Raw genomic sequence first — 15,211 nt, forward strand, 5'->3', positions numbered from 1 at the left:
TCCACTTCTCTGGGCTCGGAGGCATCTGGGATGGACCATCACACTGTGGAAACGTGTACTGTGGTCAGACCCATCAGTATTCCAGATCTTTGTTGGAAGAAATGGAGCAAAGAGCAAAAGCAGTATCCAGCCTGCTGTCAGCAACCAGTCCCTGCAGCCAGGCTCTGTGATGGTATGGGGTTGGATCAGGGCCCTCGGCAAAGCTCATTTCCACTTCTGTGATGGCAGCATTAATGCAGAAAAGCTCACTGAGATTTTACAGCAACATATGCTGCCTTCAAGGCCACATCTTTTCCAGGGACGTCCAAGCATTGTTCAAGCAGACCATGGAAAACCACATTCTGACACATTCCAAAGGCCTGGCTGAGGAAGAAGAGGGTACGGGTGCTGGAATGGCTGCCTGAACTTTGAAATGACAAATATGGTTATGTGCCTGAACTGCTGCACAGTTTAAGATGATTTTACTGGAAGAAAAGCTCTTCATCACTTGATATTCTCAATGCCTGAATGTCTTTTCAGTGTCATGAGAAGGAAGATTATAAAGCTTTACAGGCATGCATTTTACAGGCCTGAAATGCATAAAGAGATATACACGACCAAGATGACGAAACAATGACGTCAAGGCTACTTTTTTTTGTTTTGGGACTCTCTAAAACAAGGCTTCTGAAAGCAGAGGGTTTTCTGATCAACATGAAACTCATGTTTTAATTCTCACTTTCTGAAGAAATCAGAAACATGACATCAAAATTGAAAATGTTGATGCAGGTCAGACGTTGCATCAGGGTTGAAAGGTAAGAATGTGTTCAAAACGGTTTAAATCTCTTCAAAGAAGGCAGAGAAGATTTTACTTTTGGAAAAACTAAAGTAACGCTTGTAGAATAAATAACTTATAGAAAACTGCATGCTTTTTATTCTAAATAAACTTTAAAAAGGGTATAAAGTACTGAATTTACCATCCTGCTAATAACATTTGGGTGTTTTTTTATGAAGTATAATGTTGTTAAATTACTTTATTATGTACTTACTTTTGTCAGGGCAGAATTAATTCACTGGAAATTTGTTGAATTTCAGGATGACTTCCAGCGTCCAGTTGAAGTCGTCTTTCTGTCTGTTCAGGTGCTTGGTCTGATTTTCTAAGATTTCAATCTCCACCATCATCAGATCGGTCCGATTCTTCAGGACTCTGTTGTCGGCAGTCAGCTGCTCGGTCCGATTTTTTAAGACTTTCATCAGCTGCTCATTTTCTGCTTCGAGGTTTGCTTCCTGTTTGTTCATTACAATGGTAACTGAACGAAAAGAGAGAGCACGTCAGTCAGTCAATATATATCATATTTGCAGTTGATATGTCCATAATGCTACTGTTATAATTGGCTTTGATCTTAGACATTATAAATTCATATTCTGTATTTTCCTAAATAACGTTCCTCGCTGGTACTTTTCCACTTTGCTCATACTGCACAACAGATGACCTTAAATGGTCCAAGACCTTAGAATGACATAAACAACTGGGTCAGACAAAACATCTCTATTAGGGCAGATAGGTCTGGTACATTAGATCCACGCCTAAAACAGCACACACACACACATTGTTTATCACATCCAAAGAACACAACAAGGACAGCAGCTGGCCTGAGCATGTCACCCAAAACTGGCCAATTATACTCTGACAAGTGTGAAAACAACTTCTGTGAGATAAAGCTGAATATAAATATGAAATGTTTCCGGATAACAGGGCTCGGCCTGACGGATTTCCTGCGGGAGCTCTGGCACTCCGAGTCCAGCGCTGCAATATACTTTATTTGTGACCACTAATAAATACTTTTTTAATAAACGATTTCTCCAGCTTGTTCTTGAGCTTCCAATGAAAAAACCGGGCTAACAAAGTACATCTGTGAACACGTTCACCAAAGATTCAGCTGCTCTTTTCTCCACTGTGGAAACCTCTCGACCAAACTCAGTAGTTATTGTGTTGAGAGATTTCAACTCGTGTAACCTCTTCCAGGAACTGACGAGCTCCAAACAGCTGGTGACATGCGCCACGCAGGACAGCAACACACTGGACCACTTCTACTCCATCATAAAACCCTCATACCGCTCCATCCCCCACGCTGCCCTTGGACACTCCGACCACTGCATCATACAGATGGTCCCCACATACAGGCAGCAACTGAGAAGGGCCAAACCATCCAGGACTACAGTAAGGAGGTGGACTCCAGAGGCAAGGGACATGCTTCAGGACTGCATGGAGTCTACTGACTGGGAGTCACTGAGGGGCCCTGAGGATGACAACGGCAGCTTTTCTGACACTGTATGTTGCTGCATCAGCTTCCGTGAGCAGGTCTGCCTCCCAACCAAAACCATCACAAGGCACAATAACCAAAAGCCCTGGTTCTCCAAGCAGCTCAGAGAGCTCAGGCGCTGGAAAGAGCAGGCATACAGAAAGGGTGACATGGACACATTCAGACTGGCCAGACAGGGCCTCAAGAAGGCCATCAAAAATGCTAAAGAGGACTATAGAGCCAGACTGGAGAGTGATTCAGGCACCAACGACCCTGCAGTTGTGTGGAGTCCCCTCAGAACCATCACAAACGTCCCCTCCCCCGGACTAGCTGACGATCTCAACACATTCTACACCAGGTTTGAGAGACCCCCTGCTGCTCCATTGTCTATATTATTGAATATATCCTCTTACCTATCCTTCTCTCCTCACTCTCCTCAATCTCAAAACTATCTCTCACTTAACTCCCCAAACTATCTCCAAACTATATTAATGCTTTCCAAACTCTAGTATCCAAACGATCCAAACTCAAAACCTGAACTGACTGTAACTCTCCATAAAAAAACACATTTTAAATGGAGACTGAGGGGTTTATATACCTGTCAATACTTAAGACAAAATCTGAACCGCGTCCTGAAGCAGTCACGTCGTACGGCCGCATAGCGAAGCATAGACATATACAGTAGCGAGCCTTCTGACGTCATCATTTCCGGCTCCTCCCCTAAATGCAGCAAACCGGTCCCTCCGTTACTCCAGACAAGCCTCAGTCGCAACATCTCTGAACATCACAACAGGAAGCTGCGTACAGGTAAGTCAAGAAAATAATACATGTAGCGGTCAAACATTTGCAGAAATGCCTTCAAATTGCTCTGTGTCATTGGTTTGATTCCTGCAGCTGGACACGGGCAGTCAGAACATGCACCAGAGAGTGAAAAAGTTTAAATAACCTGGCTGCTATTCACAGTTAGCATGTCCTGCTAATGCTAATGCTAATGCTCTGCAATACCAGACACACAGCCTCAGCTATAAATTTCCCTAAGCCGGCCAGATGGACAAATAACATGGAGCTTTATCCTTTTAGCTGTGTGTGAAACATACTTCTGGGCCCTTTTCTAACCGTTTTTAACAGTTTTTTTATAAACTTCTTTCTGTAGTTTTGCTGAAATCTTTTGTCATTTAAAAAGTTTGATGATCATTGTAAAATTTAGAATAGTTCTTTCCAGGCTTATCTGGGTATCGTTTGGCTTTTTGATAAAACTGGAGCACAAACATGAAGAGGAGTCATAGCATTATTATAAAAACTTGTCGGTGATCCAGGAAAGTATCACACGAGCAGAAGAAATACACAGTTATCCTCAGTATCAGTGTCCGATTTCTCAGATTTACACTCTGAGAAAGACACCATTAAAAGACAGTCTGACTGTCCTCTTCAGAAGTGTCTCATGAAAACTTCATTATTCAGTTTTCTTTATATATCCAATATTTTCTTTTATCCACGAATCAACAAGGATTGATGGCATTATAAAAAGGTTGTACATATATTTACTCATAAAGCCCACATCTGGAGTTAAAATGGAGCTAAAATGATCTTTATTAGGAGGATCTGTGCAACTTTTAGGAGCTGATACTCTGATCTGACCACAACACAAGATCACTTTTACTCTTCAACTGGACACATAAGTTTACCAGTTAAGATCATTTTGTAATTAAAATAAAGGAGATTGTAGGTTATTTGGGTTGAAAAACATTTCAGAGTTTTAAGGGTCTGAGAGTTTCCTTCATCTCAAATTTTAGGTTTCACTAAAGCAGCTTTCTGGAATGAATCACTGGACGGGCACTTCTGATGCCAGAAAAACACTCCTTTATATTTAAATGACGGCCTCAGAATGGTCCACTTCATGTTGTTCTTCAGACTGTCTCAGATCAGTCAGACAGCTCCTACTGACGTGCTGTTAGCCACACAGAACTAGATCATTCCCCACTGAAACATCACATCTTCTCAGTTTCAAGCCTCAGTCTAGACTGAAGCTCCCTGATAACTGAACTGTTCAAAAATGGGCTTCAGAGTGTAAATGTGACAAATCTGAGATTACTCTGTGTTGCTTTCCTGGATCCCTGACAGCTCTTGGAAATGAGAACAAATTTAGAAATAGAGAAAATCTGAACTTCAGGCTTTGGGATGATATTGGGACCCTTTCCTCAAACAATATCTTTGTCTTAATGTAGTAAAAAGATTTAAGTTGATCATTTTACACTGACACAGATGAGATTCATGGGATATTGCACACAGTGGGTGTCATTCTACAGAGTGTATTATTACATTTTTTCTGAATTTGATCAAAAAGCTCCAAATATTTTGAACTGTGACCTTAGTGGGTCTTTAAAGAACCAGTTTAAAGTTCACAGGAATTTGAATAAAAACCACAGTTAAAAGTTTAATGAAATGTGACTAGATGGTTAGAAACTGTTCAGAAAGCTTATCAAGAGAAGAAGAAAAGTGGGTGTGGTTTAACATTCTGCACGCCACAGCTGGATCTTATTGTATGTACTGACAGTTTCAGACAGAGTCCATCAGTCGGAGGACCAGGACCAGAATGGAGCAGCAGAACCAGGATCCGAACCCCTCCACCAGGAACAGAGCCGGCTCATCCTCTGGTTCCACCGGACTACAGGTCAGTGTGGAGGACGCTAAAGACATGTGGACGAGTTTTGAAGTTCCGTGTATCCTCCGCTTGTTCTGGTGTTTCCTGGTTTCATCTCCTCTCTCTCTGAACTGGAGATACAGATGTGCTGCAGGCTAAATGATCTGCTGGAAGAAAATCAGTGGGCAGATTGTTGTGGTGGGCTTCAGATTTGAGAGGTTCAGGAGCTAATCTTCATTATTTGTGTTTATAGTCTCTGGATTACATTAATTAAACCTGGTGGTGGTAATACTTTAATGGTTAAATGTTAAATGACAGGTTTGTAGAGCTCTCTACCTCAGTGTAAATAGTTGTTTTAGAGTAAAGCTAAGACTATTTCCCTGTTTGCTGTTGAGCTGAATGGCTGTAGACCACTGGGTTGTAAGCTGGAACAAAGGGTTAGTGTAAAGAATGCTATGTATTACCACAACTGTTACTTTTATTAATTTAAACCATTATTCATCAACCTTTTTCAGCCCAACCTTTAAATGGTGTTTAAGTGTACAACTTGGACAAGACTGTGCTTCCTTCTATCATTTAGAATTATTGTAGCACAAATTCCCTTTCAAAGTTTCATCTTGACAAAAAATAATTAGTAAAAGAGCAAAAAGCAAGAGTTTACTGCTTAAAACCCTGAATGTGTGCTGAACACATCAGAGCATAGTACTGATAGCTGAGGGTACTTATAAACACACCCTCAGCCTTCACGTTTGATCGGAAATATTGAGACCTGTGTGGATAGGTCCGTCCAGGTCCAGTTAGAATATGTTGGTTAGCAAAGGTTAGATTAGAGAAATCTTTTGTGTTAACTTCAAAAGGATCAAAGTCTTCTTCCTCTCTGTCATTGCAGAAACATATAGCCCAAGAGGGATCCAGATGGTGCCGTTATAAGCACTGTGGGGAAGTTTTCAAAAGATCATCACATCTGAGGTATCATCAGAAGCTTCATAAAGGAGAGAAACCTTACAGCTGTTGTCAGTGTCGGGCAGCTTTCACTAAGACTTCCCATCTTAAGACACACCAACGTATTCACACAGGAGAGAAACCTTACAGCTGTGGTCAGTGTGGAGCAGCTTTCACTACATCTTCCAATCTTAAGACACACAAACGTATTCACACAGGAGAAAAACCATACAGCTGTGGTCAGTGTGGGGCAGGTTTCACTCAATTAGCTAATCTACAGAGACACCAACGTATTCACACAGGAGAGAAACCATACAGCTGTGGTCAGTGTGGGGCAGCTTTCACCGCATTATCTGGTCTAAAGAAACACCAACGTATTCACACAGGTGAGAAACCATACAGCTGTGGTCAGTGTGGAGCAGCTTTCACTACATCTTCCAATCTTAAGACACACAAACGTATTCACACAGGAGAGAAACCTTACAGCTGTGGTCAGTGTGGAACAGCTTTCACTCACTTATCTAGTCTAAAGACACACCAACGTATTCACACAGGAGAGAAACCATACAGCTGTGGTCAGTGTGGGGCAGCTTTCACTCAATTATCTCACCTAAAGAAACACCAACGTATTCACACAGGAGAGAAACCATACAGCTGTGGTCAGTGTGGGGCAGCTTTCACTCAATCATCTAGTCTAAAGAAACACCAACGTATTCACACAGGAGAGAAACCATACAGCTGTGGTCAATGTGGGGCAGGTTTCACAGCATTATCTGGTGTAGAGAAACACCAACATATTCACACAGGAGAGAAACCATACAGCTGTGGTCAGTGTGGGGCAGCTTTCACTCAATCATCTAGTCTAAAGAAACACCAACGTATTCACACAGGAGAGAAACCATACAGCTGTGGTCAATATGGGGCAGGTTTCACAGCATTATCTGGTGTAGAGAAACACCAACATATTCACACAGGAGAGAAACCATACAGCTGTGGTCATTGTGAAGCAGCTTTCACTCAATTATCTAGTCTAAAGAGACACGAACATACTCACACTGCAGATAAATGACTGGTTTAAATCAACAAATTTTATAGCATATAAGACAACGTTAACTTGGGAGCAGGAACAGTAACTACCAATCAAAAGCCTTTCTTTTGTTCAGATTAAAACTATTTTGTGTGGATTACCACCTTCTCTTGTCAAGACTTTTGTTCTGAATTTTCTGTGGGTAGCACATGTTTGAAGAACTATTGAAAGTGCTTTATAAATTGTTGGGATTGTTTTAACTGTGGCCAGCTCTCCCACCATTCAAGACAAACATGGCATCGATTATGAGTGTATGGACAGAACTATATGCAATCTGTTTGAAACTAGAAACATATTTTATTCTGTTATACTGAACATTTATATTTTGTTTAAAGTTAAGATTCACGAAGTAGCTTTGCACAAGCTGTGGGTATTTATGTAAATATACAACATCTGTAGACACAATATATAATTTCATTTTAATGTGAAGTCTAGCTTTACACTAGTCTGTATTTCATTGTTCTGCATTTTATTAAAGGTCAGATGTCAACACTTCTCATGCTTTTCAGAGATATTTTTGAAGAAAATGTGTGTTTGGTTACGGGGGAAAGTTGGACTTATATTCCCCAAAGACCCAGAAATCTTTAACAGTCTGAAAAAGGTTTGGATTTGTTCCCTGTACTTTCCAGATAACTGTTTAATGACTGAAGTTGAAAGTTAAGGCTGTTCCAACACTAAAAGGGCACAAGGCTCAACTTCAAGCTGTGAAACTGTTTCAAATGTCTGTTGTGTTGGTGTCAAGAAAATTCTCTCAAAATGAGACTCAGAGACAATTAACACAAAACATTTATTTTCATAGCAAGGTGTCTGCATGACATATCAGGAAACTGACACAGAGTTGTCTGAGTTAAAAAGATTATACTATTGCTATTTATGCCACACAAGGTCATGAGACATTCAGTAAAACAAGGTTTAGATGGAAGCTGAAATAAGATAGATAGGCCTTCTCCAGCACCCTTGACCCTTGTACCTGTGACGGTCCTTAAACAATACGTGGAACAGGACAATGAGAGTTGAACAGTTCTCAGCCCCACCACAAAATCTCAAAATTTCTTCATCATATTCTCATTAATGATCAGAGCTGAGTAAGATTTCTTTGAAAAGACAGAATAAACAGGACTTGATGGCTTTCAGTTTTCTTCCAGAGCAGAAATCACAGGCCACATCTTCAGGTCCAGCATGGCAGTGATCAGCAGGAGCAGCTTGGAGTCCAGTCTTCTTCAGCTGCTTCATTAAATCAGCTAACATGGTGCTTTTCTCCAGGACAGGCCTCGGTGTGAAAGTTTTCCTGCAATGAGGGCATCTGTGAATTCCCTTCTTATTCTTTCCATTCCAGTAGCCTTTAATACAGTTCATGCAGTAGCTGTGCCCACAGGGAATAGTCACCGGATCCTTCAGTAGATCCAGACAGATCGAACAAGAGAAAGTTTCCAAGTCCAGTTTAACACTTTTCTGAGCCATTTCCTCCATTTGGCAGAGCAGTGTGTGACTCTCAGAGCAGAAACACCGTCTGTACTGTGATATAAAACTAATTCCACCTCCTTTTGTTGCAGCTGATCTTCACTTAAGAGCTCCTCTACTATCACACAATGGTTTCACACATCCTCCCACCTTCAGATCAGTTTAGGGAGGGAACAAGGAAGTTTCCGCTTGAAATTCTTAAATCATGATCTTCTTCTGAAATGTTAACCTAAATCTTCTCCCTGGTGCATTCAAGTGCGTGACATGAAACATGAGCTCTCATACGGCTGCTGGACTTCAGAATAGGTAAAAACCTGCAGAGTTGAGCTGCCTGAAAACTAAAGCTGACCCCTAACCTGCAAACTTTCTGTACTCCTGGCTGGCTGGACCAGAGTCCAGAGAAGAGTCCAATATTAGCTCTTAACTCACATGTAGATTTGACCTATTAAAGGTTTGTTAAGACTGCATTGTCATTTCAATTTTCACTTAAATAATATAGTCCAATTCAAGCCAATTGGAATTCAATTAATTAATTTCAAAATAATCAAATTAATTCATGTAGAGCCAATTAAAAAAAAATATCCTAGCTAAGGAAACCAACAGATTGCACTGAAACTTGTCTTCAGTCTAATCTCCCGTCCTGAGCGTGCCTGTGGCGACTGTGGAAAGGAACGACTCCCTTTTAACAGGAAGAAACCTCTGGCAGGACCAGACTCAGGAAGGGTGGCCATCCGCCTCGACCAGCTGGGGTTTGAGAAGACAGAAAAGAGGGGGGAAAAACATCATACCACCATTCAAAGGACACCTGTTGGAACAGGGAAACAGAAATTAATAACCACAATAATGTCACATGTACATAATAGCAATTGAGAAATTAAACAGGGGGAAAAAGAGAGCAAAGTGAGGAAAGGTGTGACAGATGAGGTCCCCCAGCAGTCTAAGCCTATAGCAGCTTAACTATGGGATGTTTCAGGATCACCTGAGCCATCCCTAACTATAAGCTTTATCGAAAAGAAAAGTTTTAAGTCTAATCTTAAAAGTGGAAAGGGTGTCTGCTTCCCGGACATTTACTGGCAGCTTATTCCACAAGAGAGGGGCCTGATAACTGAAGGCTCTACCTCCCATTCTACTTTTAGAAACTCTGGGAACAACAAGTAAACCTGCAGTTTGGGAGCGAAGTGCTCTGTTAGGAAAATATCTTACAATTAAATCTTTAAGATATGATGGAGCTCGGTCATTAAGAACTTTATATGTGAGAAGAAGAATCTTAAATTCTATTCTGAATTTAACAGGGAGCCAATGAAGAGAAGCTAAAACTGGAGAAACATGATCTCTCCAGTTAGTTCTCATCAGAACTCTGGCTGCAGCATTTTGGATCAGCTGGAGGCTTTTCAGAGAATATGTGGGACAGCCCAATAATAAGGAATTACAGTAGTCCAATCTTGAAGTAACAAATGCATGAACTAGTTTCTCTGCATCACCTTGAGACAGGATGTTCCTGATTTTGGCAATATTACGAAGGTGAAAGAAGGCAGTCCTAGAAACCAGTTTTATATGTGCGTCAAATGATAAATTCTGGTCAAAAATAACTCCAAGGTTCCTCACTGTAGAACTAGAAGCCAAGGAAATACCATCTAGAGTAACTATATAACTAGACAATTTCTCCCTGAAGTGCTCAGGTCCAAAGAGAACAACTTCAGTTTTGTCTGAATTTAAAAGCAGACCGTTCTGAGTCATCCAGGTCTTTATTCAATTCAATTCAATTCAATTTTATTTATATAGCGCCAGATTACAACAATTGTCATCTCAAGGCACTTAAGTAATATAGTCCAATTCAAGCCAATTGGAATTCAATTCATTGTAATCATAATCCAATTAATTCATATAGAGCTAATTAAAAAAATTTAATATCCTAGCTAAGGAAACCAACAGATTGCACCGAAACGTGTCTTCAGTCCAATCTCCCGTCCTGAGCGTGCCTGTGGCAACTGTGGAAAGGAACGACTCCCTTTTAACAGGAAGAAACCTCTGGCAGAACCAGACTCAGGAAGGGTGGCCATCCGCCTCGACCAGCTGGGGTTTGAGAAGACAGAAAAGAGGGAAAAGAGGGGGGAAAAAACACCATAACGCCATTCAAAGGATATCTGTTGGAACAGGGAAACATAGGTTAATAATCACAATAATGTCACATGTACATAAAATCAATTTTGAAATTAAACAGGGGGAAAAAGAGAGCAAAGTGAGGAAAGGTGTGACAGATGAGGTCCCCCAGCAGTCTAAGCCTATAGCAGCTTAACTATGGGATGTTTCAGGATTTTTTGTCTTTATGTCTTTAAGACAGGCTTGTAGTCTGACCAACCTGTAGGTTTCATCTGGTTTCATAGATAAGTACAGCTGAGTATCATCAGCATAACAATGGAAATTTATGCCATGCTGTCTGATAATGTTACCTAATGGAAGCATGTATAAAGTAAAAAGAATCGGTCCAAGCACAGAACCCTGAGGAACTCCATGACTTACTCCAAAGTGTGAGGAAGATTCCTCATTTACAAGAACAAACTGGAATCTATCAGATAAATATGACTTAAACCAGCCTAATGCAGTTCCTTTAATCCCAATAACATGTTCAAGTCTCTGTAACAGAATGCTGTGATCGATCGTATCAAATGCAGCACTGAGATCCAACAGGACAAGCACAGAAACAAGTCCGCTATCAGAAGCTAACAGGAGATCATTGGTAACTTTCACCAGTGCCGTTTCTGTGCTATGATGCACTCTGAATCCTGACTGAAACTCTTCAAACAGATTATTTCTATGTAAATGATCACAAAGTTGAACTGCAACTATTTTTTCAAGAACTTTGGACAAAAAAGGGAGATTGGATATAGGTCGATAATTAGCCAACACTTCTGAATCAAGAGTAGGTTTTTTAAGTAAAGGTTTAATTACAGCAACCTTAAAAGTCTGAGGTACATATCCTATCAACAAAGACCGATTGATCAAATCCAATATGGAAGTGTCAATTAAGGGGAAAACCTCCTTGAACAGTCTGGTTGGGATTGGGTCTAACATACAAGTTGATGGTTTAGAAGAGACTATTGCTGTTGTTAGCTCAGAAAGATCAACTGGACAGAAGCTGTCTAAATACAATTCAGGTTCGAAAGATACTTCTAAAGCTCCTCTACTTGATGATACATCAGTGATAATAATGGGAAGGATTCCATTAATCTTCTCTCTGATAGAAACAATTTTATTGATGAAGAATCTCATGAAATCATCACTGCTGAGAGTTAAAGGAATACATGGCTCAACAGAGCTCGGACTCTTTGTCAGCCTGGCAACAGTGCTGAAAAGAAACCTGGGATTATTCTTATTCTCTTCTATCAATAATGAATAATAAGCAGTTCTAGCTTTACGAAGTGCTTTCTTATACGTTATTAAACTATCTTTCCAGACTAATTGAGACTCTTCTAAATTAGAGGAACGCCACTGTCTCTCCAGCTTTCTTGCAGTCTGCTTTAACGCACGCAGCTGTGAATTATACCAAGGAGCCAACCTCTTCTGACTGATTACCTTCCTTTTCAGATGGGCAACATTGTCCAGTGTTGTACGCATTGAAGCTGTAGTGCTGTCAACAAGAGAGTCAAGTTCTACTGGAGTAAAATTTAGGTAGCCATCCTGTGTCATATCAGCACATGGCAGTGAAGAAAAGGATGATGAAATCAACTCTTTAAATCTGGTTACAGCATTCTCTGACAGACACCTTCTATATGTAGAATTCTTCTCAGAAACCATGTAGTCAAGTAATGTAAATTCAAAAGTTATTAAAAAATGGTCAGACAAGACAGGGTTATGAGGGAACACTGTTAACTGTTCACTCTCAATGCCATAAGTCAGCACAAGGTAAAGGGTATGATTAAGGCAGTGAGTAGGTCTGTGAACACCCTGAGAAAATCCAATAGAGTCTAATATAGAATTAAAGTTAATATTTAGGCTGTCATTTTCAACATCTACATGAATATTAAAGTCACCCACTACAATGACTTTATCTGTACTCAGCACTAACTGGGATAAAAACTCTGAGAATTCAGAGAGAAACTCAGAATAAGGGCCAGGTGGACGATACACAACAACAAACACAAGAGGTTTTTGTGATTTCCACTTTGGGTGGGAAAAACTGAGAATCAGAGATTCAAAAGAGCTAAAACTAATCTTGGGTCTAGGACTGATTAGTAACCCTGATCTGAAGATAGCTGCCACTCCTCCTCCTCTACCTGTGGTTCTAGGAACATGAACATTTAAATAGTCAGAGGGAGTTGATTCATTAATGCTAACATGATCCTCCTGCTGCAGCCAGGTTTCTGTAAGACAAAATATATCAATATGATGATCACAAATCAAATCATTCACTAACAGAGACTTCAAAGGGAGAGATCTAATATTCAGCAAACCACATTTAATAGTTTGATGTTTTTGTTCAGTTAAAGTTTTTGTTTTAAATTTTTTTTGCACAAGAGGATTTGCTCCTTTTGTGTTTTTTGATTGAGGGGGGGGGGCAGCATCAGGTGGGAAGCCGCAGAGAAGTGTGTAAGACTACAACTCTGCATCCTGGTCTCAACCCTGGGATGTCATGTTTTTGGATGATTAATAAATTCGTCCATATTTCTAGAAATGAGAGCCGCTCCTTCCAAAGTGGGATGGATGCCGTCTCTCCTCATCAGACCAGGTTTTCTCCAGAAAGATTGCCAATTATCTATGTAGCCCACGTTGTTTGCTGGACACCATCTAGACAGCCAGCGATTGAATGAAGACATGCGGCAAAACATGTCATCGCTGGTCAGATTTGGCAGGGGTCCAGAGAAAACTACGGAGTCCGACATTGTTTTGGCAAAATTACACACCGATGCAACATTAATTTTAGTGACCTCCGATTGGCGTAACCGGGTGTCATTACCGCCGACGTGAATAACTATTTTACCGTATTTACGCTTATCCTTAGCCAGCAGTTTTAAATAGGATTCTATGTCGCCCGCTCTGGCCCCTGGAATGCATTTGACTATGGTCGCTGGTGTCTCTAATGCCACGTTTCTGACTATAGAGCTGCCAATTACCAGGGTTTTGTCCTCAGCGGGTGTGTCGCTGAGTGGAGAAAATCTATTTGAAACGTGGACAGGTTGATGGTGAACCACGGGCTTGACTTTAGGACTATGACTCCTCTTCCTGACAGTCACCCAGCCACTCTTAAGTCCCGGCTGCTCGGGATCTGCTCGGGGACGACTAACAGAGCTAGCTACGCTAGGTGGCTCCGCACTGACTAAAGGGGCCTGGCTCGCTATCGGGTGGTTTTCAACAGTGCAGAGCCGAGCTTCCAATTCAGATAACCTTGCCTCCAAAACTACAAAAAGACTACATTTGTTACATGTACCATTACCACTAAAGGAGGCAGAGGAGTAACTAAACATCTGACACACGGAGCAGGTGAAAGCAGGAGATAGAGGAAGAGAACTGGTAGCCATGCTAAGCTAGAGAACCAGACACACCGCTAAAAAGTGAAAAATAAAAACTAAAGATCTGTAAGAGTGAGCGTTAGAATATAACAAGTATGGGATAGAGTTAACTATGCAAGATGTGTAAATTATAGGGAGAAATAAGGTGATTATTAGTAGTTCAAGAAGAGCGAGAACTGTCACAGTGCACACACAAAGCAACGGGAAGTGATGCAATACGTCTTACCGCAAAGCAAAGCCGTTGGGACCCCATTATTGAAAAAGCACATTTTCAGGTCATTTTACCTACAACAATCACAAGAAGTTGAGAATAGCGATAAAAATATTTTCATTCAACCCAATAAAAGATGTAGAATGTCCAGAAATATCATGTCCAGAAATCCAGTTACTTTCTCAAGCTGTTCCTGTGATTCTGAACTCTCTCAAACATGATGCATAATTATGGAATGATGTTTACGTTTTGTCAGGCATCAGCAAAGGAGAGCAAATATTTCCAGACATAATCATTTAGTTGTAAAAATAAAAATAATTTCTTCTCCCCGTCGGGGAATCGAACCCCGGTCTCCCGCGTGACAGGCGGGGATACTCACCACTATACTAACGAGGAGATGACGTCTTCACTGTGATGATGCTTTCACGGCCCGTCAGAAATTCGAAAATTAATCATTTTTGGGGGAGACCATTGCTTATATCTAGTGTACTGCCTCCGCAGGGAATCCCATCTGTTCTTCATCTCTTTCGCTGACAGACAAAGTCAAGCTGTGAGCAAAGTCACATTTATAAAGTGCAAACAGAGGTTATGTGTTATAAATTCAGCATATTATTAATTAAAAAATAATTAAATAAATTAAAAAGTACCAAACAAAGCTGTTATTCAGCCATGAACAGCTATGAGTTAACAGTATCATATCACTTGTATATCTTTGATTTTGTTGGACTTTTAAGCTTTGTGTCTTAAAGTATTCCATAGCTGAGTGCTTCTGTACAGCTCAGAGGAACATAGAGATCCATACCTGATATAAGTGTCTCCCCAACCTGCTGCCAGAGCTCTGCTTTTACAGCTTAGTTGGCGTTGTGTTTTTCAGTGATGTCATAAAGAGCTCGTCTCTCTGAATCATGGTTATCAGCAGGTCCTCAGTTTATTCACTCCAGATGGGCAAGTTTCTGTTAAACTCTTGCTTGTGTGGAGAGATGCGTGATGCAAGAAGTCAGACATTTTGCTTCAGGGAGACATAAATAGTGAGAGAGCAACACTACTGTCTTGATGTGTTATCAGTGGTGCAACGAATGCTGG

The 15,211-nt window shown here is 40.8% G+C and overlaps 3 protein-coding genes and 1 non-coding gene across 4 annotated transcripts in view; 2 read left to right on the forward strand and 2 right to left on the reverse strand.

Moving 5' to 3' along the window:
- LOC140291556 (NLR family CARD domain-containing protein 3-like) overlaps positions 1-15,211 on the forward strand; it is a 157,380-nt gene that overhangs the window by 21,071 nt on the left and 121,098 nt on the right. The window lies entirely within an intron of this gene.
- On the forward strand, positions 4,873-8,517 carry LOC140295584 (uncharacterized). Its single transcript, XM_072379667.1, has 4 exons — positions 4,873-4,950; positions 5,661-5,711; positions 5,810-6,784; positions 8,503-8,517. The coding sequence occupies exons 1-4, from the start codon at positions 4,873-4,875 to the stop codon at positions 8,515-8,517; spliced, it is 1,119 nt and encodes a 372-aa protein (XP_072235768.1).
- On the reverse strand, positions 13,039-13,926 carry LOC140295600 (uncharacterized). The gene has a single exon (XM_072379668.1). It carries the CDS (start codon positions 13,924-13,926, stop codon positions 13,039-13,041), a length of 888 nt encoding a protein of 295 aa, XP_072235769.1.
- Positions 14,453-14,524, reverse strand: trnad-guc (transfer RNA aspartic acid (anticodon GUC)). The gene has a single exon. It is a non-coding gene; the product is annotated as a tRNA-Asp (tRNA).

The sequence above is a fragment of the Leuresthes tenuis genome, unplaced genomic scaffold, assembly GCF_036924035.1.
Source record: "Leuresthes tenuis unplaced genomic scaffold, fLeuTen1.0.hap1 SCAF_1, whole genome shotgun sequence".
Lineage (NCBI taxonomy): Eukaryota > Metazoa > Chordata > Actinopteri > Atheriniformes > Atherinopsidae > Leuresthes > Leuresthes tenuis.